Below are 26699 nucleotides of genomic sequence, written 5' to 3' on the forward strand. Positions count from 1 at the left end.
TAGAAAAATGAGCATTTCTTTTTGATTTGACAATTGCAAAGAGAGAGGAGTTCTAAGAGTGAGGAGCAGGTCTCTGCTGTGTTCAGGACCAAAGTGATGCAGCAGTTGAGGTCTCACAAGGGAGCAGCTCCTGGCATCTGTTGAGGTTCTCCAGGGGAAACCAGAGCTGAGCACAGTTGTCAGTGCAGGCAGCTTCGTGTGACAGGGACACTTCAGCTGCACCAAGTGGCCATGGGGACCAGGAGGAGGCACTTTGGATGGGGCTGGGAAAGGGACACTGGGGCCAGATTGGGTCTGCTGCTTCTACCTGTCCATCTGCTGCATTGGAGTGTTCTGGAAACCTGCAGAGCTTGAGTCTTCCTTCTTCTGTGCTGCACAGAAAATTGGGATAAGACTCAAAAGGCACAAAAGAATATGAAAAATTATTTAGGAGTGCACAGCATCATTAGTATGTATTTCACCTGGTTTCACCTTGTATCTCACAGGGTGAAACCAGGGATGGATGGGGCTCATTTTGTGTATTTTATTAACATTTTATTAGCAGCTCAAATGCTGTTACACAGTACAGTATACAATGTGTACAAATCCACATTTCTAATGGTTCAGTACTGAAAACTTTTTAAAGAAAGAAGATTGAGTAGTAGCTAAATTCCAGCAAATTAATGAACTTAAAGGGGTTTTGCATATTTGATTGAATTATCCCTTGTTTGCTTGGTGTGACTTCTGTACCTTTCACATGTTTTTTGCATGTTTGAATTGACACAATCAGGTTCATGGCACATAATGGAATTGCCATGGAAATAGGTAACTTTCCATCACCAGAAAGTCTGACATCCTCATTTCATATTTATTTCCCTTCTTCCTTATCTCTCCACTTTGAATTCATTTTTCCATTGCACAGTAGATGCAATATCTGAAACATGGTCAATTAAAGAACTCGTGTTATTTGAATTATTAGACTTTTAACTCAGATTTTAATTCACATATTAGGAATTCTTTAAGCTGGATGTGAAATGGAAAGAATAATAAAATAATAACCACTAAAGACAGCAGAATATCTAGAGGACATAATGCAAATGGCAATAACAGTGAAATTTGTGTCTGATTGTCTTTGAACTTTTGTCTTCTGGATTTATTCAGGCTGAAGCTCCTCAGTGAAGTCCCCGACAATGGAGTTTCCCACAAAAGCCACCTGTTAAAGAGCTGCTAAGCCCGGCTCAGGCTCCGCTTACCTGGGCTGGCTTTAGCTGCAGCCTGGCTTTGCTGTGCTCTAATTGCCAGCAAATGGCTCGGCCGGGGCTGGTCCATCTGTCTGCCACGTCAGTGGCAGAGGAGCCTGGCGCCGTTTCAGGGTCACTATTTGTGGCTGTCTCTGGAGGTAGAATGCAGCAGTTTCTCTCCCTTTCTGTATAGCATTTCTGCCGATTGTTTGGCTCCATTAAGTGTGCAGGGGAAATAAAAGCCTGAATGACCAAGTCACAAGGGGGTATGGATAGACCCTTTCTTTGTCCACACTCAGAACATTGCATTAGGTCTCATTATCCATTTATAATAAGTGACCTTTGCCCCCTGGGTCATTGAAAAACCCTCAGTGTGCTTTTTAGCACAGAGTACCTCTGTCAGCAGCCGGGCAGAACAATGAGACGTCTGGCAGGCTGCTTGGAGGGCTGCACGGCCAGGTTTTCATAAATAAGAGGTTTGATGCCAAAACACAGGGCCAAAACCTTCCTTAGTCTTTGAAAAATATAAACCAGGCCGGTGACTTCTTGTGCTAAACAGAGAATATTCAAAAAGAAAAAATCCTGCTTTAGGTTATCAACACATGGTTCAGCTTTTAATATTTTTAAAGAATCTGAAAGTTTTATTTGCAGCTAGAAAGGAAAGAACAAGGAACCATTGTTTGAAGAAATGTTTTGTACAACAAGTGTCCAAGACCTTTATCCCAAGGGTATTTGTAAGTGGATCAGCACAGCTGTTTCCTTGCTTTGAGGTCATCTGTGACATCTGCTGCAGAAACCTGCATCAGTGAGTGCAGCTCGTGTCTACCTGAGCACATCAGCACAGCTCAGGGCTGCTGCACAGGTGAGAAAGTGGAAGTGAGGGATTTACAGCTTTCTCTAAGCTCATGGCTTGAAAGTGAACTTGCACATTCAGTTCCACAACCTGTTGGCCTGCAGGAAGTGTCAGGATCCTGATCCAAACTCTGCACTGGGTCAGAGAGTGTCACCAGTCCTGAATCTGACAGAGCAGATTCCCATGAGCCCATCCCACAGACCCCTGGATTAATGACAATCCTCAGGTTTTCAGTGCTGGCTTTTAGGTATCAGATATTTCTCTAGACTCCTCACATTTAATACACAATATTCTACCTTCTTTGTGTCTCTAATATCCCCTCTTTATTCACCTGTGTCCTCAGCAGCTTCCACATCTAACCACAACAGAAGGACATCTAAGTCCCATTTTACTCTTCCTGGATGTTTTTGCTATAACATAAACACCTTCATGTGGTGTGGTTAAAGTGTCCTGGCAGTGGGAGGAGAGTTGTGCCAGGCACTGCACGTGTGCACAGGAGGCTTTTGGTGTCCACAGGAACTTGAAATGTTAAAGCTTCCTCCACAGAATTGCCAAGCTTTGTCATTAATTACTCTTTAAATCCTGCCTTCTTCCTGCTGTTTGCTACTTAGGAATTAAGGTGCTTTGGGTTGTATAAACTCCTGAGGATGCTGTTAAGATGTCCGTGACAATATCATGGTTGTGTTCAGGTTTCTTTCAAATGAATTTTCCTCTCTTTTACCAGGCCCCCCTGAAGTTTTGCATATTTGCCTGACTTACCCCTTGTTTCCTTTGTGTGCCTTCTGTACCTTTCACATGTTTTTTGCATGTTAGAATTGACACAGTCAGTGTTCATGGCACATAATGGCATTGCCATGGAAACAGGTAATCACCAGAAAGTCTGACATCCTCATTTCATATTTATTTCCTTTCTTCCTCATCTCTCCACTCTGAATTCCCTTTTCTATCACACAGTAGATGCAATATCTGAAATGTGGCAAATTAACACATTAATTAAAAAATCCCCTAAAATTGACCAAAAACTGCCCCAAAAAGGAATTGAATGGGTTGAGATCTGATTTCTCTCCTCTGGCTCTGCAAAGGGCACCTTCACATTCCAGGCAAGAGTTTTGGCTCATCAGGACCAATTTCATGGACAGGGCCTACAGTTGTCAGAAGCGGGCCAGTGACAAGAATTAATATATTAACTGGTGTGCAGTACTCTGACAAATTGCTTACTAAATACATCAAAATTGATTGGGCATTCTGTGTTTAAATTGACAAATGACTGCATTAGGGGAAGGAGGGAAATCCATTAATTACAGCTGCCCTCAACCATAGGAAATGTAATCGTATAAATATAGATTTTGTTAAAACAAAAGTCTGTGCTTTACTCCCGTGTTGCTGGTAAGTGTACTTGCACCTCCTTGCTATTAAACCTGCAATAGGAGGTTTTGAAGACAGATCTTTGCAATTGGCTTTTAAATAATCAAAGAGCATTTCTGTTGTGTTAAAAGGAAAGATGCAGTGTTTCTGCATCCCGCTCTGACCGCTTCTGGAAATTGTTTCTCTCTCAGAAAAATGGACCTGTAGCTGAGGCTTCTGCTGTCTCATTAATTGTTTATTCCTAATGCAATGTAATTTGTATTCCACGATGTGAGCATGCAAACCAGCACTCTGTTTCTCCTTCCTTGTCCCTGTACTGCTCTCCAAGTCATACTTGCAGGGCTGTTGCATTTTTCTGAGTAAGAATTTGCATTTAAGTAAGATACAATCAGTTTTATAGGCTTCGTTAAGGGATTCTTGAAAAGATTAAGGCCTTTATTTATAGCTGCCTTTGACTTTTGGCTGTTAGAACAGATTTTCATTTCTGGACCAACTGTTGCACATATCATGTGTTTCACTGAAAATGGCTTTCATTACAAGTCCAATTTAGGAACTGTCCATTGTCTTCAAAGGGAGGGGGCGAGCCTTTCCCTGCTGTTTGTTTGGGTTAAATGATAACACCATTTATACAGATAATCTCTGTAGCTCTGACATCATGTTTGCACTTCCTGCTCCCTCTAATGAAAGCTCTTCACCCTGGGCAAGACTTCTGTCTCCAAGCAGCATCGTGGTTCTTTATGGCCCCTTTTATGTTCCTTTCATACCTTCCATTGACAGAAATAAAAATGACATCCACAGAGCTAGAGAGTATTGTGGAAAGTCTGGGGGTAAGATGGAGAGTGTATTCAATAGCTGTGAATGTGTGCTGTGAACACAGACACCATGAAAACCAAGCTGTGATGCTGGAATGACAGCCAGGGAATGCCACAGGAGGAATCTGGACATTCTGGTCCCCCAGCCCTCCTCAGTGCCCAGCAGGGTGAGGTGCTGCTCTGCTCATAGCTGAATGAACTGGACTGATAATCCCATTTTGTGCTGTACCTCTTCTTTCTCCTTGCATTGAGGCTGCATCTTTAACCATGGATTTGGGATGGAGGAATGCAGGTGCTGGTACATCCCTTTCTCTGTGTGTAACTAGAGAATTGTGTAGCATTTCTGGGAGGCCAGAGCTGCTCTTGCTCTGGGTATGTTCAATGTCTGTCACAACAAGCTGGGTTTCAGACAGTAAAACTGATCAAAAGCAGAGCCTGTGCAGTAACAACAATTACTCTGCTGTGTGGTTATGAGGTGTTCAAAGCCTCTTTCTGCTCTGCCTCTGTGGCAGGGCCACGCTCAAGCAGGAGCTTGGGGCAGTTTCAGCTGCTCCATTCCTGCATCTCTGCTGGGCTCTACTGGTTCTGCATTTGGCCACTTGAGCATAGCCCATTTCTGGAGCCCAGCCCTCCCCAAACCCAGCTCTCACCTTGCCCTGGAGTGGGGGAGGTTCACCTGAGCTCACCTGAGCTGCCATGGAGAGGAGCTGGAGCAAGCCTTGGGATATGGGTGAACATTTCCACCTCATTTTCCTGTGCTGGTCATGAGAATGGTGCCCAAACCCCTGCCCTTCAGCTGTGCCCAGGGCCACAGGTGAGGGCCTTGCACCAGGTTGTGTCAGTTGAATGTTCCAGGCTTAAAACTGCAGAATCAGAGTGCCAGAGAATCCATTTTCTAGATTCCCACTTTGCCATTTTATCCTTTCTACCCAATGTTGCCTCCAGTCAGTGAATCATTTTCATGAAATTCTACTTTATTATAGTACTACTGCATTAGATGAATGTGTGTATATATATATATATATATATATATATATATATATATATATATATAATTTTTTTTAAACTATGGTTACAATATTCCTGGAGAAAACTGATTCCAAGCAGGCATTTCTCATGGAGAATGTGTTTGGGGTTTCCTGGAAAGAGTCACAAATGGTGAAAATGGAATTTTCAAGTTTGCTTCTCACACTTGGAGGCGTGACAGATTGCAGGTTAATCTGCCTCCCCTTCCTCTTCCAGACAAGGTGTTTCTAATGAAATTGAGTTCATGGGGTTTTTTTTAGGGAAAAATACATTTCCCTAAAACTGTAGCCTGCCCTTTCTGCTCCCTGCAAGAACCAGGACTGAGTGTTAAAGGAAGCAAATTTAATTTCTGGCTGAGCACTGAGTGATTGGGGTAAATAGGTAAATCATTGAGTGAGCAGTGCAGTAACTCACGATACATTCTTGTGAAATATTTGTGAAATAATAGAGATGACAATGAGCTCTGCAAGGTGCCTTGGCTGCTGGGGATGTGCCTGTGGAGGTTGTGCTGCAGGGACAGCCCTGGGCTCGTGCTTGGCTTCCTCAGCCCAGCTCAGGCCCAGCTCAGCCCCAGCTCAGGCCCAGCTCAGCCCCAGCTCAGCCCCAGCCCCAGCTCAGGCCCAGCTCAGCCCCAGCTCAGCCCCAGCTCAGGCCCAGCTCAGCCCCAGCTCAGGCCCAGCTCAGGCCCAGCTCAGCCCCAGCTCAGCCCCAGCTCAGGCCCAGCTCAGCCCCAGCCCCAGCTCAGGCCCAGCTCAGCCCCAGCCCCAGCTCAGCCCCAGCTCAGGCCCAGCTCAGCCCCAGCTCAGCCCCAGCCCCAGCTCAGGCCCAGCTCGCCTGCCCCAATGCGCGCGTTACAAACCCAGCGCTGGAAACAGCTCAGGCACAGCCCCTCAAACACTTTCAGATGTGTACAAACAACAGTAATGAACAAGGGCACATGCTGAAATGGTTCTTTCCTCCTCCTGCGTGGTCATCTGGAAGTCCTTAGAGCAGGGTCCGTGAGCACGCAGGGTCAGTTTTCAAAGCGGCGTGCGGGGATTTCGCCGCGCGCCTCCCATTGCCGTTAATGGGAGTCAAACGGGTAAATCCCCACGCTCCGCTTTGAAAATTTACTACTAAGCCTCTTGACTTCTCACTACATACTTTGATTGTAACAGTAATCCATGGTTAACATAATTTTCCCGACAATAATGTCAAACATACTTTTGAAGTTGGTGAATTATAGAAATAGTTACCTCTCCCATAATTCTTTAAAGATGGCCATCAGATGGATTTCACCGTGGCTTCGTGCAGTTGAAATTATTCTTTAACTCAGAAAAGAATATGTTTGTTCTGTTGTGGTGCCCAACTGTTTGTCTGCTCACAGTCTGAGTGTTGAGCAGCTTTAAGGTTCACCATCCTGTGAATAATATCAGGTTCTAGATCTGCACACATTGTGCTAGGCTGGCCTCCTAAGGGAGCTTTGGAGATAGAAGCTGAAATTAGGCTCAGAGAATGTATACCAGTCTTCCTTGGGGAAAAAAATCCAGGCCAGTGTGAGTAAGGAGCAAGTAAAGCAGTCATAAAAAAAAAAAATCTAAGAAGAATTAATTTCCTAATTACAGATCTACCTGTGTCTTTATTAAAGTGGTGATACAGAGAGTGGATGGTCCATAAAGCACCATAAAGTACACAAATTCATTATTTGTGTACTGTGTGGACAGTACTCAAATAATGAATGAATCCAGCTCCAATCAGTTGGTGGTGTGGAGTAACTGTCAGTCTGGCTAAACTCCTGCTTTATAGCCCTTTTTTAGCTTAATTTTATTATATTTATGCATATGAGAATCTCAGAAAGAACTAACAGGAAAAAAACGAGCAGGGAGTAGTTTTGGGTAAAAGAGGATATTTTAATCTGCGTGCCATGCTCCTGTGGGAGTTTACAAGCTGAAAACTGCATTAAAACCAGAACTTTGTTCAGTAACGTGCAGCCACAAGAAAAATTACATGGAGCATATCTCCAGCCTACAAACAGTTTATTGTTAACATGGCTGTGAGTGTTCTGCCCAAAATGAAATCCTGCCCTTTGCTTTGTTGTCACACTGGAGCAGAGGTAGAGCCAGAGGCACAGAGCACCAGCTCTGACACAAACCCACAGAGCGCGTGCTGCATGTGAGCTCCAGAACTGTGGGACACCAAACCACCCCTGACAGAGCTGAGATCACATCAGTAACAGGGAAAAAAGGTGAATGTGGTGAATTTGGAGTGGTTCCATGGAGACCTGAACCAGAACCATCGCGTTCTGCTGGTGATGCCATGGAACAAAGGCATGAAGGAAATAATTCAAATTGTGCAGCTGAATTTTCCAGCACAAGGACTCCTGAAGTTTGTTGAGAAACTTGTGATTGCCTCAGGTCTCTACACCACCTAGATGTAACTGAGGAACCAGAGAAAAAGCATCAAAATCAGGTGTTAGGGTGGGGTTCTTATGAAAATAAGGTGTATATATCATTTTTATCCTGTGTACCTGTTCACCCCAGACATCAATGGAGACTGGAGGGGTTAGTAAAGGGTACATTGACCTGTTCCTACTGCACTTTAGAAACTCATTTGACATTTTTAATGTTAATTATATTAAATTGTAATTCTGGGGGTGGAGAAGGCAAGTTCCCTGGGTGTCTGCAGGCATGTGCACGGCAGGCAGCACCAAACAAACAGGCTTTGTGGTGCTCAAAGGCCTTTGTTTGCTCTTAATTTGGACAAACATGCAGCCCTTAGAGAAGAGCACATTGGCAATTTCATATATAACTCTCAATTAAATTGAATTGTGCAAAGCTTATTTCTATAAATGAGAAAATTAAAACCTTTTGGTTCAAGGAGTACACAAAACTAAGTAAAACTAATGATTTATTGTTCCCAAATTAAAGCCATAAGTGCACACACTACAATTGAACTGCAGTGGTTCTTTGTTCCAACACTTTTATGCTGCTGAAAGATGATAATTTATAATCCTTGAAGGAAGATTTGTCTTAGCTTTAGGTATTTATTGTTTAATTAGCCCATCCATGAACAAACCCACTGTGTGTTAATTCCAATATTCCTCCAATGTGTATTTCTCTAGGTCTTGCTCACGTGCCAGGAATGTCTGTGCAAATTATTTGAGATTAATACAAATTGTTTGTTTTCTCTACTTGTCAGTAAATATCAAGGAGAAGTTTCTAAACAGTGAGGGGGGGTTTTCATGCTTATTTATGGAGCTGTGTGAATCAGGTCTGGAATTGCAGAGGAATATCAGCTCTGCTGGATTTCAGCCTTTGCTTTGGCTCCTGGGGACACTTGTGTCTCCCAGTCCCTTCTGTGCAGTTTTCCTGGCACTAACAATTATCACAAATAACTGCATTTGCAATGTGCTTTTTCCAGATACAGCCCTCCCTCAATCTAAAGGTAACATCAGTCCTGCCAGTGCAGAGAAGGGAGCCTTGAAGCAGGACAGGGAGTGAAGGTGCCATTATTCCTTTTGAGCAGCTCAAAGATCCTTTTTGCCAAATATTGATGGCAAAGCTGATTTTTGCTATAGGTATCAGTTCAGTTTTTCAGAAGTGTCCTTGAATGCTCATTTTTGGATTCATTTAATAAGCAAACTGTAGGAACTCATCTCCCATCATACTGTCAGACAGAAGTTGTATGTTTGAATTCTCACCTTAGATTTTTAGTAAGCACTTTTTTTTTTTTGTACTTTTTTCACTTTCTGCATTTCTAGGTTAAACAAACTCAGTTGCAGATATTTGATGTGTTTGTTCCAGATGTTGATGTGAGAACAAGTTAAAATTTAGCATAGCTCAGACACAAGGCATTGAATTGATTATTTTAGGAAGGTACAAACCACCTGCAATTGCAGTAAAATATCTCAGTGCAGCCAAGGCTTTCTTGCTCCTGCTCTGTCTCTGCTCCATTTGGGACTTTTCCCAATGAAAGAGAAATCACAGGAGAACCAGTAAAAAACACTTGCTACAAAGCTTTGCAAGAATTGGAATTTTATTATTTGTTATCCTGCATGGTTGGGAAATTCTTCAGAAATTTAAAATATTCTGTGTTGCAGCATCAGAATAACCTCACTGATGAGTCAGAATCTGTTGTAATTTCCAGTGTGAATTCAGATTTTCAAGGAATTAAGCTGGAAGATAAAAGATTACTCAAATTCCTGGAAATGTCCTTCCAGGGTTAAATTACTCTCATCTTGGAACTTGATGTGGATGTGAGAGGTGTGTGCCCAGAAAAGGGGGAAAAGAGGAAAAGGGGCTTTGCATTTTTGCACTGTGTTTGTTCCTACAAACCCAAGGGCATTTTTAGCTTGGAAAGATTGCCCATATGAACATGTGTAAGAAGCAGCCCAGGGATGGCAGATGTCCAGGCAGGATCACTTGTCTGATAAGGTCACTTCTCCCAGCACTCTGCACATCCCCACTGGGAATGGTGGGATTGGGATCCCCCATCCCAACCAGCCCCTCCAAACTGCTTCTGTGCTAGGTGTGGCACAGAAATGCTGCTTTATTCAACAGCCAAATAAACGACTGAGGGCTGACCTCAGCTGAGCCTTTATCACTGCTGCCCTGCTGGTGAACTCCCAGGCTGAGCTGCTCCGTGGAGTTCAGCATTTCATCACTCCTGGCTGCAAAGAGTTAATGCTGCTCTCAGAAGCTGCGTGGAAACACAAGACCTGTGACTCCTCAGGGAAAGGCTTCCAGGGCAGCACCAAAACGAATCATTTGTTCAGCTTTTCTGTTGTTTTTTCAAATTTCTTTCTCACTGTAAAGCCATCTTGAATCTCCAGTAAAATGTAAAAGTATTCCCCAAGGGAGAAATGCAGCGAGCAGGCAGGGGGGATGCTGCTCCCTAGGCTGTGGTTTTGCAGCTTCCCTAATCTTGACAGCTCTGGTAGTTGCCCCTGGGATAGAAAGAACAAAAAAAAAAAAAAAAAAAAAAAAATTCAGATCAGTCCATAAAGTTCCTGTTGGTTTGAAAGCAAAACCATCTGCTGGAGCCATGCAGTTTGTAAGGGAGTTCAGTAACAGGAAAGCCTGCAGTTGATCAGCTGTGCTCCCTGAAACAGGCAGGAGGATTCAGGGAGCCAGGAGATGTGGGGAGCATGAGGACAGCAGCAAAATGGGTCAAAATAAGGAGTTTGTGCTTTGGTTTCAAGTACAAACTTCAAGGAAGAGAAGCGGGTGCTGTGATTTCATATTCAGAGTGTACTGTGAATCCTCAGGAAAACGTACATTGCTGTGCCATTAACTCATTTTAAAAGCTTTTTTTTTTTTTAATAAAGCATTCAGCAGTAAGTCTGATTTGTGTTCTGTGGGTTTTTTCCAGTGGTGCCTCCAGGGAGCCCTGGGCCCATCACCCGGCACGAGTCCTACGACAGCCTGGCCTCCGACCACAGCGGGCAGGAGGATGAGGAGTGGCTGTCCCAGGTAGGCTCTGGGGCCTTCCAGCTCAGCAGAACAGCACTGGGAGACTCTGGCAGCAAAATTCCCAACTTTCCTCCAAGTGGGAAGTCACCTTCCAGCAGCCAGGGTGTTGCTGTGTGTAAAACTGAGTCCACTGTGGCTGTGGGTATGGGTCTGATGGTGCCAAAGCAGACAAAGCCCCAGCGTTCCTGACACACTCACAGCCCTGGGGAGCTCAGCAGGAAGTGGGGAGTTTCAGCTGGCAATACAAGTGACCTGCCTCCCTTTGTCTGCTGGCATGCTCCTTTGGGGCAGGGATGGAGGAAGCTGGCAGGATGGTGGTGCCTTTTGGGTGGTGACCTTCCTTTGACCACAAAAATGGGGCAGGAGCTGGTTTACTTCCTTCCTTCCCTGGTTATCATTTCCTACTGAGAATTCCTGTGACTTCTGGCCAGATATAAATATTCTATTGCTTTAAAACTATCATGCTTGGTGGAGGATTTTTATATCTTTAGGTCTAATCTTTGTCTTGTTATCCAATCTTGCTTTGTCTCAGTCAATGAAGCTTCTCTGTACGAACTCAGTAAATACTTGACCATTTGGCTCAGAACCTCAGTGTAAGAATGTAGGTCATGAATAATACACTGAGAATTAGTTCCTGTTAGAAATGAAAGGTTAGAGTTAAATAAATAAATAAAATTTACAAATGCTCTGGATTTGCCAAAGCAATTACAAGGTACCTGATCCATGGAATTCACCCTGACAAATTAGGTGGGTTTCCTCTGGTTTAAGAACAATGTTGTTATGGGAGTGATGCATTAAATGTGTTGCTGGGGTGTATGGCATAAATATGAAATATTTATGGATGGGATTTGCTTCTCCCACTGGTGAATAAATCATACACAGCTTTTTCCTGAAATGAGAGGTTAGGTTTCCACATGGACCTGTCCAGGAGGAGCATTCACTGGGGAATCCAGTCATGGGAATTCATTTACCTGTCTGAGGTTTCAGATGTGGCTGCACATTGAGGTGTCTCATTTGTTTGTGCTGTGTGTGATTTCTCAGAGCACAAAGATGATGAAACTTCTCAATCAGGGCAGTCAACAGGAATTTTATCTCTGAGCTCTTTGGGAGCAGATTTCACCTGTAGTTTTCCACCTCTCCAGGACTGTTTGGAGGTATTTCCTTATTTTATTTTCTGGTGAAACCTTAGGGAAAAAGAGATTATGGCAAACCTACATTATGGCTGTTTGTTTATTACTAATTCTTGGAAGATACAAGATGTCAACAGAACCTTAGGCTGCTCGAACTTCACCACATCCATCCCTCTAGAAGAGTGAATAAATTTATAAAAGGAAATAAAAATCCCAAGTGATGTCACAGAACAGGGATAATTCTGAGAATGCTCCTGGAATGTTTAATTCCTGCTGAGAGCAGGAGTGATGAGAGCCCTTGGAGCACAGCAGCGTTGGCTGTCCCCGAGCCAGCCACTTCAGATTAAGCCTAAAGTGCAAGGATGTTTTTCAAAATTAAAGTGTTGTTATCAACAGCAACAGCAAGCAGTGAAACCACACCGCCCTTCACTTCAACTTTTCAATTAGAACAGTGGGTAATGTGTGCTGTCAGTGGGAAGTAGATACAATATGTTTGTCCTGCACACAACAGGAGAGTGAATAGGAACATCTGGCCATAGCCTCAGTAAAATTGCAGAGGCATCTGTTTACCTCTCGGCTCTGTGACACTGATGGTTTCAAGCTTAAAATACACAGATTACTTTATCTGTGGCCTAATTTACACTGCTACATAAAAGCTACTTGCCTCAGAAAGGGCTGCAGCCAAGCTGAGTTAGGCTGAGCTAAATGCAAAGATGGAAATAGAGCTGCATGGGCTGTGGTTGTTGGCTGACATTAGCAGAGAACTGACATCAGCCAGGGTTTCAAATTGCTCCTTGAAGATGGAGAATCACTGCTGGTATGCATCTGTGTACCTGTACAAAAATCTGTTCTCATGAATTCCCTGCTAATTTGCATTTCTGCTGTGAAGCTGATTGTTGTTTTAGCAGAAACTGATAGGTACTTTATAGTCCATTTTCTGTTTTAGAAGTATGAGTTCACCAGAGCTTAATATTTTCATTTTATCTTTCTTTTTTCTGATCTTTCAAAGCTCTTTTTGATTTTTAGTCTTGTATTGCATGATCTTTTCAGCCTTAATGATTCTCTTCTGTTGATTACAGAAGTTGTATGCTTTGTTTACCCTTTTATTTACAGTTTTCCTGATCACAAACACCCTACTTCTGTTGAATTGTCAGAATTCTGGTTAAATGCATGTGTTTGTGTGTGGCACATCCATGGCTGTGTTCCTATGCTGAGCATGACCTGGGCTCGTCCCAGCACTCTTCCCATGGCTCTGGATTATGGATCTTGTGCTTCCCACAAGATGCTCTGTGCCAGCCTCTCCTCACATGTGCCAACAGGAATTAGGAGCTGTGATTTACCATCCAGCTCTCACTGGATCCATGGGAAGCAATTTAAGCTGAGAACTTTGACAAAGCAGCTGTAACAAAGCTGGAAGGAGCTCTCTGGAAGTACTTCCCTCCCCTGCTTGGGATGGGGATGTCTGGGGATGTGGGCCCTTGGTTCCTCTCTCTGCTCCATGCAGATTCAGGCAGAAATGTGTTCCCTCTCAGTCATGGCATTTGAGTTTTGGGGTGTATTTCATCATGGCAAGGGAAGGAAAGAACAGGATCAGGTGAAGTGGTGGCCAGGATGAAGCTTTGATCTTTAGAACAATTTAAGAACTGGAGTTCAGTGTCCTGAGGCTGATGGTTCATGAGCTTTCAAGTCTCTGCAAGAAGCTCTTGGCTTTCACTGGAGCATCATTCTCCAGCAAAGACATCCCCAATTTTGCTTTGTTAAACATTCCTCCAAACACCCTGGCTCAGAGCACCCTTCTCACTTGAGAGCAGCGGGATTCCAGGAGTCCAGCACACCAAAGGAACCCTGGAGCCGTGATATTTTCTGAAAAATACCTTTGCCAGGGTTTTTCTTCTGAGAAGCTGTGAGGCCTCAGGAACAAACTGTAACCAATGGTTATCTGCTGCTGTGGAATGCAACAGGTGCATCTTTGATTGGTCTCATGTGGTTGTTCCTAATTAATGGCCAATCACAGCCCAGCTGTCTCGGACTCTCTGGTCAGCCATAAGATTTTATTATCATTCTTTTCTTTGCCTTTCCTTGCTGGCCTTCTGATGAAATCCTTTCTTCTTTTAGTGTAGTTTTAAAATATCATTTTAATATAATATACATAATAAAATAATAAAACAGCCTTCTGAAGCATGGAGTCAGATCCTCATCTCTTCCCTCCTCCTGGGACCCCTGTGGACGCCACCACAGAACCCCTCATTATCTGGAGCTGCAGCTCTGTGTTAATCCCTGCCCATGTCCCCTCCCACAGGTGGAAATTGTGACTCACACGGGGCCTCACCGACGCCTGTGGATGGGCCCTCAGTTCCAGTTCAAAACCATCCACCCGTCGGGCCAAACCACCGTCATCTCCTCCAGCTCCTCCGTGCTGCAGTCCCACGGGCCCAGCGACACCCCCCAGCCTCTCCTGGACTTTGACACGGATGATCTCGATCTCAACAGCCTCAGGTAACAATAAAACCAATTCCCAGTGTCTGACACTTGCTGTGTGTAGGATGTGTCACAGTTTTTATCAGGCTTGTCCAGAGGAACATCTTGGAAGAGTGCGTGATGCACCAGTGAGAAAAACCCATCCAGGCCGAGCAGCTCCGATTCCTTTTGCTGTCCCTTCTTGGGCTCATGGCAGGCAAAGACAGCACAAAGTCTGCTGGCCTTGCTCAGTGTCCTCTTGCCTTTCACAGCTTCTGCATTGCTTAATAAATTCATTTTCTCAGACGTGAGTGGGAGCTTTGTGCCATGAATTTAGACAGCGGTCAGTGTGTTGGAACAGTAAGTGAACTTCTGGAATGTTTTCCTCCTCCCTGTTTTTATTTTTTCCCACTCCTTTTTTTCCTTCCTTGTAATTCTTTTTCATGTATTTAATTCATCTGGTTTTGGACATTAGCTGATTTGGAAATGGGGACAGGGGGTGGGCGAAGGGAAGGGAAAGAAGGAGAGTGAAGGCAACTGTGGGTTTACATTTACTGGTGATTTGTAGAAGAGATTTATGCTCCAAGTGTTTGTGTCCTGACCAGTAACTCCAGATTTAACAAATTTCCATGCTCCTGACTCTGCATGTGATTTGAAGTCCAAAGTTCTGTGGTAGGGACTTGGATTGTTTGGGACTGTGAAACTCTTAGGAGTAAAGCAAGAGAGATGGATAATATGACTTGTCCCATGAAAAGTGGGCAGATTGTCCTTGGACTGGAAATCCATGGTTTGAAATGTGTGATTTTTACTTGGGTGTAATTACTGCCACAAGTAAGGATGTGGCTGTCAATTTTTTTTTAATATAAGTATATATATATTCATGCACATGCAGAAAGAAAGCAGAAATAAAAAGAAATAATACCAATCTATGTTACAAAAGGAACCAACAATTACAAATGGGTCTTTAAAATTCTGCTTTTGAGGAGGGCAATGGAGGCTTTTTAACCAAGTTTGGGTAGGGTGAGCTTTTTCCTTTCTTTGAGGCTTCCTGAGAGCTCCCATCTGAGCCATTCTTTGGGAATACCCTCTTTGAGTCTCTGGGCGGATGATCCCAATCTCAGCTGCACCAATCAAGGGAAACCAGAACTTTCCAACGGCTTTCAAGCCATTTCACAATGAAATTTCTGCTTGTCCCAGGTGATTCTGGTTTGGGTGGGATTGTGGCCAGGTGGTGGCTGTGAATCGTTTGCCCAGGGAGGGGTGGAGTTACCATCCCTGGACCTGTTCAGAGTAGGACTGGACATACACTCAGTGCCATGGTTTAGTTGGTAAGGAGATGGCAGCTCATGGGTTGGATTTGATGACCTTCAGGGTGTTCTCCAGCCTGGCTCATTGTGATTTGTGTGGATTGAGTGCCATGGTTTAGTGGATGAGGAGCTGGTAGGTTGTAGGTTGGACTGGATGGTTTTCAGAGTGTTCTCCAGCCTGGCTCAGTGGTTTGTGTGCACTCAGTGCCATGGTTTGGTTGATGAGGAGGCAGCAGGTCACAGGTTGGACTGGATGATGTTGAGGCTGCTCTCCAGCCTAGCTCACTGATTTGTGTGCACTCAGTTTGCCATGGTTTGGTTGATGAGGAGGCGGCAGGTCACAGGTAGGACTGGATGATGCTCAGGTGCTCTCCAGCCTGGCTCACTGTGGTCTGTGTGCACTCAGTTTGCCATGGTTTGGTTGATGAGGAGGTGGCAGGTCACAGGTTGGACTGGATGATGCTCAGGTGCTCTCCAGCCTGGCTCCCTGGTTTGTGTGCACTCAGTTTGCCATGGTTTGGTTGATGAGGAGGCGGCAGGTCACAGGTAGGACTGGATGATGCTCAGGCTGCTCTCCAGCCTGGCTCACTGTGGTCTGTGTGCACTCAGTTTGCCGTGGTTTGGTTGATGAGGAGGCAGCAGGTCACAGGTTGGACTGGATGATGCTCAGGCTGCTCTCCAGCCTGGCTCACTGTGGTCTGTGTGCTCTCAGTGCCATGGTTTGGTTGATGAGGAGGTGGCAGGTCATGGGTTGGACTGGATGATGCTCAGTGGTCTGTGTGCTCTCAGTGCCATGGTTTGGTTGATGAGGAGGTGGCAGGTCACAGGTAGGACTGGATGATGCTCAGGCTGCTCTCCAGCCTGGCTCAGTGGTCTGTGTGCTCTCAGTGCCATGGTTTGGTTGATGAGGAGGCGGTAGGTCACAGGTTGGACTGGATGATGCTCAGGTGCTCTCCAGCCTGGCTCCCTGGTTTGTGTGCACTCAGTGCCATGGTTTGGTTGATGAGGAGGTGGCAGGTCACAGGTAGGACTGGATGATGCTCAGGTGTTCTCCAGCCTGGCTCCCTGGTTTGTGTGCTCTCAGTGCCATGGTTTGGTTGATGAGGAGGCGGCAGGTCACAGGTTGGACTGGATGATGCTCAGGTGCTCTCCAGCCTGGCTCCCTGGTTTGTGTGCACTCAGTGCCATGGTTTGGTTGATGAGGAGGTGGCAGGTCACAGGTAGGACTGGATGATGCTCAGGTGCTCTCCAGCCTGGCTCACTGTGGTCTGTGTGCACTCAGTTTGCCATGGTTTGGTTGATGAGGAGATGGCAGGTCACAGGTAGGACTGGAGGATGCTCAGGTGCTCTCCAGCCTGGCTCACTGTGGTCTGTGTGTGCTCCCCAGGATCCAGCCGGTGCGCTCCGAGCCCGTCAGCATGCCCGGGTCCCCGCGGCCCGCGGCCGACCGGCGCGGCGTCTCCACGGTCATCGATGCTACTTCAGGTAGGAACACCCTCGTTTTCTGCTCCATATCATCAACCTGCTCTTTGGTTTTGGCTGGTAATATGTGTGCTAATTGTTGCCATCAGAGCTGTCCTGATTTTCTGCACCACAGGGTAAGTGCTGTCTCATACAAATACTCAATCCTGCCATAACGATGATTTTTATTTCCCCCTCCTCTTACCACTCAAATGTGAAGTCACAGCATTGTGGTAAGGTCTGGACACGTATTTATGTAAAGTTTAACATGAGCTATAGAATGCTAAAAATTGCCTAAACTAAAAAGCAGAACATTTACAAATACTAACACTGAAATGCTTTTATTAATGAATGCCTAAAGCATAGAATATTACAGGTCCAGCTCGTTTATAAAGTAGCTTTCATTGAAATGTAATCATAAATGTAATTGATTTCTGTGAGCAGTTGGGACAACAGGAGAGTTTATCTATGTTTGTGTTATAGGCACATTTTCACTGCTCTGCTCTGAAAAGAGTGTGTAGATTTAATACTACAGTGGTTGTGTTAATATCAACAGAGTAATAGATGTACTATAAAGTTCTCTTTTCCCCTCAATGCTGGGCAATAGCCTGTCTAAAGAAACAAGGGCAGCAGCAGAGCTTTATGTTCCACTGCAGCTGTGCAGTGTCTGAGGGTCCACACAGCAGGATTTTGTCAAATAAAATCTCTCACAAGTAGAATTATTAAACACATAGCATTAGTCAAACAGTCAAGTCGGAGAGGATTTTAATCTTCAGTGATTGGAAAATCCCTGGAGACTCCTGATTGGATTGAGGTTAAACTGTAAAAAGAGACTGTAACACATACAGAAAGGGGTTTCTGAAGGTTGGTTTAAAGAGAGTTAAAATAAAAGCTCCTGTTTCAGACTCTGTTTGCTGTTTGATATAAATGCTGAGTCCAAGATACTTCATTGTTTGCCAAATGAATTTATTTGGGTATTACAGGATATTTCATATATGTGTTTATAACAGAGTTCAATAGTAACCACATTTACTTTGGATATTGAGAATTGTCCTTATAAATTCCATTTCAAATATTTAAAAGTTGTTAAATTAATTCCTGTTGGGCTTAGACAAACATCTGGTGTTGGTTATTGAAGGGGAATTTTGTTTGTTTTACTGCATGGCAAAGTAATTTTGAAAATAATTGTTTGATACAGAAGAAAATATTAATGCATCAGTTATGATTTTTTTTTTTTGCCTAGTTCATCTATGTTTATTGCTTGTAAAAGGTTCCAAGTTGGAATCACAGGAGTGCTTCAGGCTGCAGATGTGACACTTGAGATTCAGTGATTAATGGCAGAGCTGTGCCTCACTATCAGCTGATACAGAGGCAGATATCAGCATTATCAGGGTGGGGATGTTTCCCTCCTGTGTAGGAGCAGTGCCTTCACCTGTAACAGGGATGTGCAGTAATTCTGAAATGTGATCATTCTGTAACTGTGGCCCTTCCTAAAGCTGTGTTACCCCATCTACAGCAGAAACAATGGACACACAGAGCTGTGCCCCCTCCATGCTGAACAACTTCTCCTCAGGTGTGGATGGGGCTTTAATAGGAACTGACTCATGTGAATGTGGTGAAGCCTCATTTGTAATGCCTTTAACATGTGTGTCTATATTAAAATTGCCAAAATCCATTGTATACATTGTTAGGACACTGAGAATATATTTACTGTGCAGCAGTGACTCAGTTTGGTTATAACACTTCATAAGTTTCTTGTAAACAATACATGGCTTTTGTCAGGGACATGCTGATGGCAGAATTTTATTTACTTCATCCAGACAGGTTGGGTTGGAGTTGATTTTTGATTCAGGGATTTTAGCATCTCTTTGCAGGTTTTGTATTGCCTGATCCTCACTCTTTCCCATGCAGAACCTTAGGGGTTCAGTTTCTAAATTGTGTGGTAGTTTAGGGGTGTGAATTGTTGCAGAGTAAAGGAGACACAAGGAAAATATATACACTGTTTTTGAGATTTCAAACTGTTCTTGTAACAGGGCCCAGCAAAGGAAAGAAGAGTATTTCATGCTTATTTTCTTCTCCTCCCACCTCTGAGATGTGCAGAAAACTCCATTAATCTCAGCTGTGGATGGGAAGGGTTTGGTTTTAGCACCACTCATGTACAGCATTGGCTTTTTGTGTTCCAGTCCACCACTTGAAGTGTTCTCATTTCCTGCTCTTCCCACGTTGCTGATGTTCTTTATGGAAAAGACATTTTTAGGTTTGAAGGATTTTTAAGTAGGTCATAAATTTCTGCTGCCTGAGCTGAACCAGGAAGTGATTGTTGAGCTCTGGGCCTGCTCTGGGGCCTGTTGCACTTTATGAAGATGTTATCTGGGGCTTTGATTGCCTGTTGCTTGGAGATGCAACCGTGTGGCGCCTCCGCCTCCGCTTATCTGACTCATCACTTCTCCTTCCTATCAAAGGACTCCAAGTACATGTTTATCATCTCCATTATCCTTCTGCCATCCCCAACAGCTTCCTTCCCTCTCCCCCTTTGGTGGCAATTCTGTTGTTTCATTTATTAAGCAGTTTGTGTGCTTTTTATTTTTTTAAGCATGGTTTTTTTCCTCGTGTGTCTGTAAAACTGGTGTGCTAAGGACAGTCTCATAAGATCACTTGGAAAAGTCTTCATTTAAAAAGTGCAAAACTCTAATGCTGTTATCAATAATGAAAATTTACAGTGGCATTCTCAAGGTGGATGGCTGAATCTGTAAAGGTTACTTGGATATATTTTTAAAATGTATATTACAGTTTGGTTCTCTCAACTCAAAATTCTCCCAAGACACTCTTATCTGGTTTATTTTTTTCAAGAAAAGTTTTCAAAAATTCAGTCACCTAAAGCAACTGGACACTTGTCCCTCAGTGCACGTATTTGAGTCATATGCATCACAGAGAGAATGTAGCCTCAAGGATGAAATGCACGGTAATTCCAGCTGCTGCTCCAGATTGGCAGCTGGAAATGTTAAAGGGGGACAACAGTGAGTTTAAATCTCTGTAAAGCAGGAAGCCTTTGGTGATAATGCAGCAGCAGAACCACTGCAGAGGCAGGAGCTGCTCCCTGGGAGCAGCAGGCAGAGGGTGTCTGTCTGTCCCTCCTCCCCAGAGCTGTGCTCAGGCTCTGGGCTTGGCTTTGGGTTAAGCCTTAGGAAGTCAGGCTCTATTTATGAGCCCAGAAATGAAAGAGAAACCTTAAAGAGTCCTCCTGTGTGCAGGTGAGGCTGCAGCTGAAGGTCACATCCTTACACACCCACACCAACCAGGCACCCCTCTGAATTTCCATTCTGTGCCCTGTGGAGATGATACACATCATATGTGTCACATACCTGAAAAACAAACCTGGTGGGGCTCTCTGAATAATGAGAGATGCAGAAATGAGGGGCATGGGCAGGTTAGGATACCTGTGCAGTCAGCTCTGAGCTTCCAGAGCTGGAAAGGCTCCAGGGAAAGGATTTTGCAGCAGTTGCTGCTCAGGGAGTTTGCCCACACAGCTGCACCCAGGGGTGGGCTCAGGTCCTCAGGTGTGCTCAGTGACTCAGTCCTGCTCATTTAAGAGAGAAGTGGCTGCATCTGTGTGTGTGTCTATGGAAAGCCTTGTTTGTTCCCTCACACAAAGAGCTTCTGGACACTTACCCATCAGCCCATTTGGTTGCATTGCTAGTGCAGGATGAGAACATTGACAGAGGAATTGTCTAATCTCTTTTTCTGCATCAACCTCTTCCTTTCCTGCTGGGAGGAGATCACAGAATAGAATCATAAATCTATTTCTTTCTTGCCTAGAATAAATGCAGAAATGGAGTGGGAAGGGTTTCAGCGAATGGCATTTTTTAATGAATAAAATTAATTTGTAGAGGAAAAAAAGATCCTGAGGATTCTTTTCCTCCTCATTAATTGTGTGTGGGGTGGGGGGAACCTTAATGTTCTCAACCGAAACCTGGTGAGTGCTGTGCTGCAGGGGGATGCACACATCATTTTTTAATGAAGATTGTTTATTACTGTTGTATGAAACTCTGACAATACTAAGCTCTCTTCTGGTTACTTCAATCAATGCCCACTTAAAATCAGCTTGTAATTTAGTACTTCCCTCTCTTTTGTGTGTGACTGGCTGGTCATGGACAGAGAGTTCTGCCTGCAGAGGGTTTAATGAACAGGAGAATTGACTGGGGCTTTGTGGGGGAGGGAGTTGTCCTTTTATTGCTCATCACCACACCTGGGAGGCACGGACCACGGGACAAATTTTTACTGTCCAGCAATGCTCTCACTTGGAATTTAATAAACACTTATTCTGTCACACCTTAAAGCATCTGAGCTCCTTTCTGTTGTATGCACAATCAAATATTTATTCCCAAACGCTGTAGAGCACAAAGTGCTGCCTGGGAGCAGTGCAGATCAGTTATTCAGGTAGTAAAGATGTGTGAATGCAGCTGGCAGATGAAGTCACCACCATTGTGAATTCCCAGGCTGTCCCTGCTGCCACAGGCAATGAATGCCAGGGCTGGGCTCCCCTTGCTGCAGGAGCTCGGGTGTCATGGCTGCTGAGCTCCTTGCCATGAAATGGATCCGGGCTGCAGTCCTTGACCTGAGCCTGTAATTACCTGCCTGGGATAAAGGTGGTTTGTTGTGGCAGATCGAGATTGCACTCCGGGCTGCAGAGGATAATGCTGAGCTTTGAAGGCAAGGAAGGGGTTTGGCCCCTGGGCTGTTCTTCACAGTAATTGAGAGGTTTTAATAATGGGCAGAGAACAAGCTGCTCTTAGGGGGCATCACCTGTTCAGGAACACAGAAAAACCAGCCCAGCATTGCTTGGTTTGTAGTTACTCATCCTGTCAGCCTGAATTTACATGAGTTTAAGTTATGTTTCTTTCCTGGAATAACTTCTGTGCTGATCCTGTTAATGTATCTATTTAAAATGCTTATTATGTTACCTATTTGCATAACATTTTATGCATTATTCCCTGACTAGTGACAGCATGTGGGATATCTCAGGTATCTTTGTTTCCTCACATGTGCCCCTGCTCTCTCCATCCAGCTCATCTGCCTTGCTAAGTGTGTGTGTGCATGAGCTGCATAATGCAAAATTCTGGTACTTAGAATGTTTTCAACTTGATTTATTTCATCTAATTTGAGAAAATGTTATCTGATGATTTTTGAAGGGAGCCTTAAGACAGAAGTGACTCTGCCAGGCTCCGGGATGGCAGTGCAGTGTCCATGATGACATCTGCAAACAGCTATGCCCTATAGACTGGGGAGATGTGAGGAGAAATTGAAGTGACCTGACACTCCTGATGGGGCACTTGCTGCTGGATCACTGCCTGGACTGGGAAAAGACTCAGCTGCAGGGGGCCATGGAGCAGCATTAATGTCTTCAAACACTGGTGGGTGTTTTCTGGAGGCAGGAGAAGTACACTGGAGAGGACAGCCATGGCAGCAGTGAGTGAGAGGCAGCAGAACCATTAGATGCTGATTTAATTTTCCACCCTGTGATGATTGTGGGTGGTTTAGTCAGCTCTGGAGGTGGCAGCTCACTCCCCACAGCACAATGTGGTGATGTGGGGCAGCTTTGCCCTGCAAGGGACAGAGGAGACTCCTCATCCCAGTGTGCCTGTGGTACAGCTGAGCACTCTGATAGTGATTGAAGCAGTTCATCTCTTCTGAGATGGTTGCATTTCAAACCAAGCCTGTATCAGCCTAAAAACCACTGCTGTGTGCATCTGATTTCAGTGGTGGGGGTGAAAATCAAAACTCAGCAATTTCTAGGCCCTGCTGTGTTGGGTGGAATTTGACTTTGAGCAGCTGAGGTTCCTGGGGTGCTGCTCTCCTTGTTCACCTGTCCCAGGGGATTTTTGGCCCAGCAGTTCCTGTGTTGGTGTCCCTGAGCGAGCTGTGACCTCCCCAGCATGGTACCAAATCCAGGGCAGTGGGGTTTTCCTTCCCCAGGAAGATGAGTTGCAGTGGGGCCCCGGGGGCCCTGATGATGGTGCCTGGCACGGTGCTGCTGCTCCCAGACAGTTGTTCCTGTGTCACACAGCCTGCCTGACGAGTGTTCAGGGCTCCATTAGTGCAGCCCCTGCAGTGTCTCGCTGCTCAAGTGTGAGCCACCACCTTCCAGCTGGAGGAGGCACCTTCAGTTCATATCAGCTGAAAAATTGCACGGGGCTGGAGCATGGTGTGAGCACAGAAATGCCATGGGTTTGTTTAGAGGGGAAAAAGAATCTTGTTATCCTGGGTGTTTTGTGCTAGTTAACAAAAACTCATTCTAAATACGAGATTCTGATGTGCCCCTTAATTATCTTTGATGAGCAGCTGTTAATGCTGTGTGTAGGTAGCTTTAAAGCTCTGAAGAAGTGGGAAGTGTTGATTCTAATCATATCTGACACCACAATCTTCTGTGGAGCAACACATGAGCTGGGATTCCCGATGGGCTCCTGTAGGATACAATATTTATTATAGCTGGAGATCTAAGAGCTCCCAGCTACTGTTAAACTTACAAGAGATCCAGAAACCTCAGTGTCTGTACTTGTGTTTTGAGAGATTGCACAGAAATAACACACCACTGGTATTTGCAGGCAGCGTGTGCATTGACATTTCTGCTCTTTTCCTCCACTGCTTAAAGGAGGCATTTTGCAAATCTTTATATTTTCATAAGCTTGTAACATATTCTAAGCTCATCTATTAATCTAGACTGCTTGAAATGGCCTTAAAATGGATGTGCAAACTAAAAGAGTATTTGAATTTTGGAGTGAGTATTGTTTCAGGGAAAGGTTTATTTGTAATCAGTTTATAATAGAGACATCTTTATTTAATGATTTCATTAATTAGGCTTTATCTTTCAAAGTATTTGCTCACCATTTCCCATGTTTGCTTTGAAAACATCTAAATAGGCCTCATTATTTCTTGTTCTCACTTTGGCCTGCAGTCTCTGTTAGATGTTAATGGTTTCAGCCATCAGGATCCTGGTTCTGGTCCTCTTGAGATCCTCCAGCTTGTCCTGCCCTCTTTCCAGGAGGTGTTCCACAGCATCAGCCCTTGTCCTCAGGGCTCTGCAGACCCTTCCTTTTGTCTTTCAGCTTCCTCCTGCTGTAATTTTTTTATTTTCACCACTGTTAATCCAAAAGGAGCAGGTTTTAGCAGTTGTCCATTGGAGTGTGATAAGGATGAGTGAGCAGAAGTGTGGATTTGGAGATAGGACACATAAAACTGAGCTGTTTGGCATGATAAATTAGCCAGGCATTTCATCTACTCCAAGGTGCAGTTTAATACCTTGAGGGTGTCCCAATCACAGCCTCCTCACCCTGGCTACTCACTGGAGTAAAGATGTTCTCTGCTGGGAATAAATATTTATATTTAAGTTGAAATACAGCCTGTTGGTGCTCACTTGTGTATATATTTTATTGCCTTGGTGACGTAAGGGGTAAAGAAACAGATGGAAAATATTTTGTTTTCCTTAATTATCCACCACTGTGGGATAGCCATTGGCTTGGGGCTGTGGCTCCTCCCCTGCCTTGGACTCCATCCCTGGCATCACCCCAGGCAGATTTTAATAGTTCTTTATCTGCTGCTTGCATTGCTCTTAACTTTCACTTTTTATTACAACCCAGGCTAAATTGGGTGCTGGTTACTGCTCCAGGAGAGCTCTGAAAAGCCAAAGCTGGTGCCAGCAAGTGGCTGCTGCAGAGAGCAGGGAATGGGAGCAGGGAAAGGAGGCCCTGATTGTCACCATCCTCCTCCTCAGCTGCTCTGGGTGCAAGGAGAGTCCTGGAGGTCCCAGCCTCCAGTTCTGGGGTTTTATTCCTGCTTGGAGCAGCTCACCTGGGATGTCCTCCTTCCAAAGGGAACATGGAGGCTCTGAGTCTCTTCTCTCATGTGAAGCCCAGCACTCCTGACTTAAACCTGGTGCAGTTCCCCTTGTGGAGGTGAGAACAAGCAGGGCACACTCAGCAAGGACAGAAAACAGGTTTGGGGCTTTTGGCATCATTGTCCTGGGATCTGTCCAGGTGAGAGGTGCTCCCTGAGCCCCGGTGCCCCAAGGCTCTGCTCCATGCAGGCCTGGAAAATGGAGCAGGGGGAAAGCAAAAGGTGCTGATATGAACAACATATGGTTTCTGCTGGAGTTTGGCCACAGATTTAAGGCCTCAGAGTGGATTCCTGGGGCCTTGGTCTCCTATCCCAAAACCAACACACAAGCCTTTCTAAATACATTTTATAAGCTCTGTGATTGTAATAGTGCTATCAAAAATCCCATGTCCCCAGGTCATCTGGGGTGCAGAGCATCCTCTCCTGAAATCCCAGGCTTGCCCATCCTTTCCTCCCTGGCATTTCCCTGCAGCAGCAGCAGCAGCAGGGCAGCCCTTTGTGCCTGGTGTGGAGCAGCCTGGGGCCCTGCACAGCTGCTTTCCCTGGAGCTCCCTCACATCTGCTCAGGGCAGGGCTCCCTGCCTGGCCCTGTGGCACAGCCCACCTGGGCTGCAGGAGAGCTGCTGGCTTTGTGAGGCTCTGGCACAGCTTGGAGGAGTGGGAGCTGTGGGAGCTGCCCCTGCCATCCCCTTTTGTGCTGCCTTTCCTTTCCATGCCTTTTGTGCTTTTGCTGTGAGAAATGGCACATTCGTAGCATCTTTGAATTTTGGGGCACTCAAAGAATCCTGACTATTCACTCCAAGAGAGTCTTACCTACTTAATTTTACCTTGATGCAAAAAAGCAGAAAGCACTGCTGCAGTAAGAATCTTGCTAGCTCCTTACAATTCCCATTAATTGGGATTTTCACCTGGAGGTGAGAACAAGCAGGGCACACAGAAAACAGGTTGTCTGTCCTTGCTGAGTGTGCCCTGCTTGTTCTCACCTCCACAAGGAGAGCAGCACCAGGTTTAAGTCAGGGAGTGCTGGGCTTCACATGAGAGAAGAGACTCAGAGCCTCCATGTTCCCTTTGGGAGGAGGACATCCCAGGTGAGCTGTTCCAAGCAGGAATAAAACCCCAGAGCTGGAGATTGGGACCTCCAGGACTCTCCTTGCACCCAGAGCAGCTGAGGAGGAGCATGGTGACAATCAGGGCCTCCTTTCCCTGCTCCCATTCCCTGCCTCTGTTATTTACAGCAGGAATGCTGAGCAAACCACTGAGTACTCTACTTTTTGCCCATCACTTAAAATATATTTAAAAAATAAGGATGATTTTACTTGTGATTGAATGTAAGATGTGGTAAATGGCTGTAGATCATCTGCAACGTTTTTGTGTTGCTGGTGGATTTTTAACAAGCAGAAAGTTGCTGTGAAAGAATTTGGAGAAGCAAAAAGTGCTCTGGTAGTCTTTTGGTTTTGGTGTTTGTATTTAAACTCTAGGGAAAAAACCCAAATAAAAGCAAACCAACGCTCAGTATACAGAGAAATGCTTGCAGGGAGCTGCATCTTAGCACTGAAGTTAGATAAAAAATTCACTGTATTGTAAGTGAACCATTTCCCCCTTGATTTGTGTCCAAAATATGAGGAAAAATCTTGCAGCTGCATTATGCATTTTACAAAAGAACATATGCATGCATTTAAATCATTTACATTTCATCTTTGCTTTCTCTTATTTTTAACCCATATTATG

The 26699-nt window shown here is 44.8% G+C and overlaps 1 protein-coding gene across 13 annotated transcripts in view; it reads left to right on the forward strand.

The window, feature by feature from the left end:
• BCAS3 (BCAS3 microtubule associated cell migration factor) overlaps window positions 1-26699 on the forward strand; it is a 301404-nt gene that overhangs the window by 110056 nt on the left and 164649 nt on the right. For all 13 annotated transcript variants that reach the window (XR_013184844.1, XM_077188620.1, XM_054647217.2 and 10 more), the window contains 3 exons: window positions 10626-10726; window positions 14156-14352; window positions 17008-17105. Coding sequence is in view for 12 of the 13 variants with exons in the window: in XM_077188620.1 (XP_077044735.1) it covers window positions 10626-10726; window positions 14156-14352; window positions 17008-17105 (396 nt within the window). In the remaining variant the exon portion in view is untranslated. The remainder of the gene's footprint in view (window positions 1-10625; window positions 10727-14155; window positions 14353-17007; window positions 17106-26699) is intronic.

Source organism: Agelaius phoeniceus, chromosome 20 (genome assembly GCF_051311805.1).
Source record: "Agelaius phoeniceus isolate bAgePho1 chromosome 20, bAgePho1.hap1, whole genome shotgun sequence".
Classification (NCBI taxonomy): Eukaryota; Metazoa; Chordata; class Aves; order Passeriformes; family Icteridae; genus Agelaius; species Agelaius phoeniceus.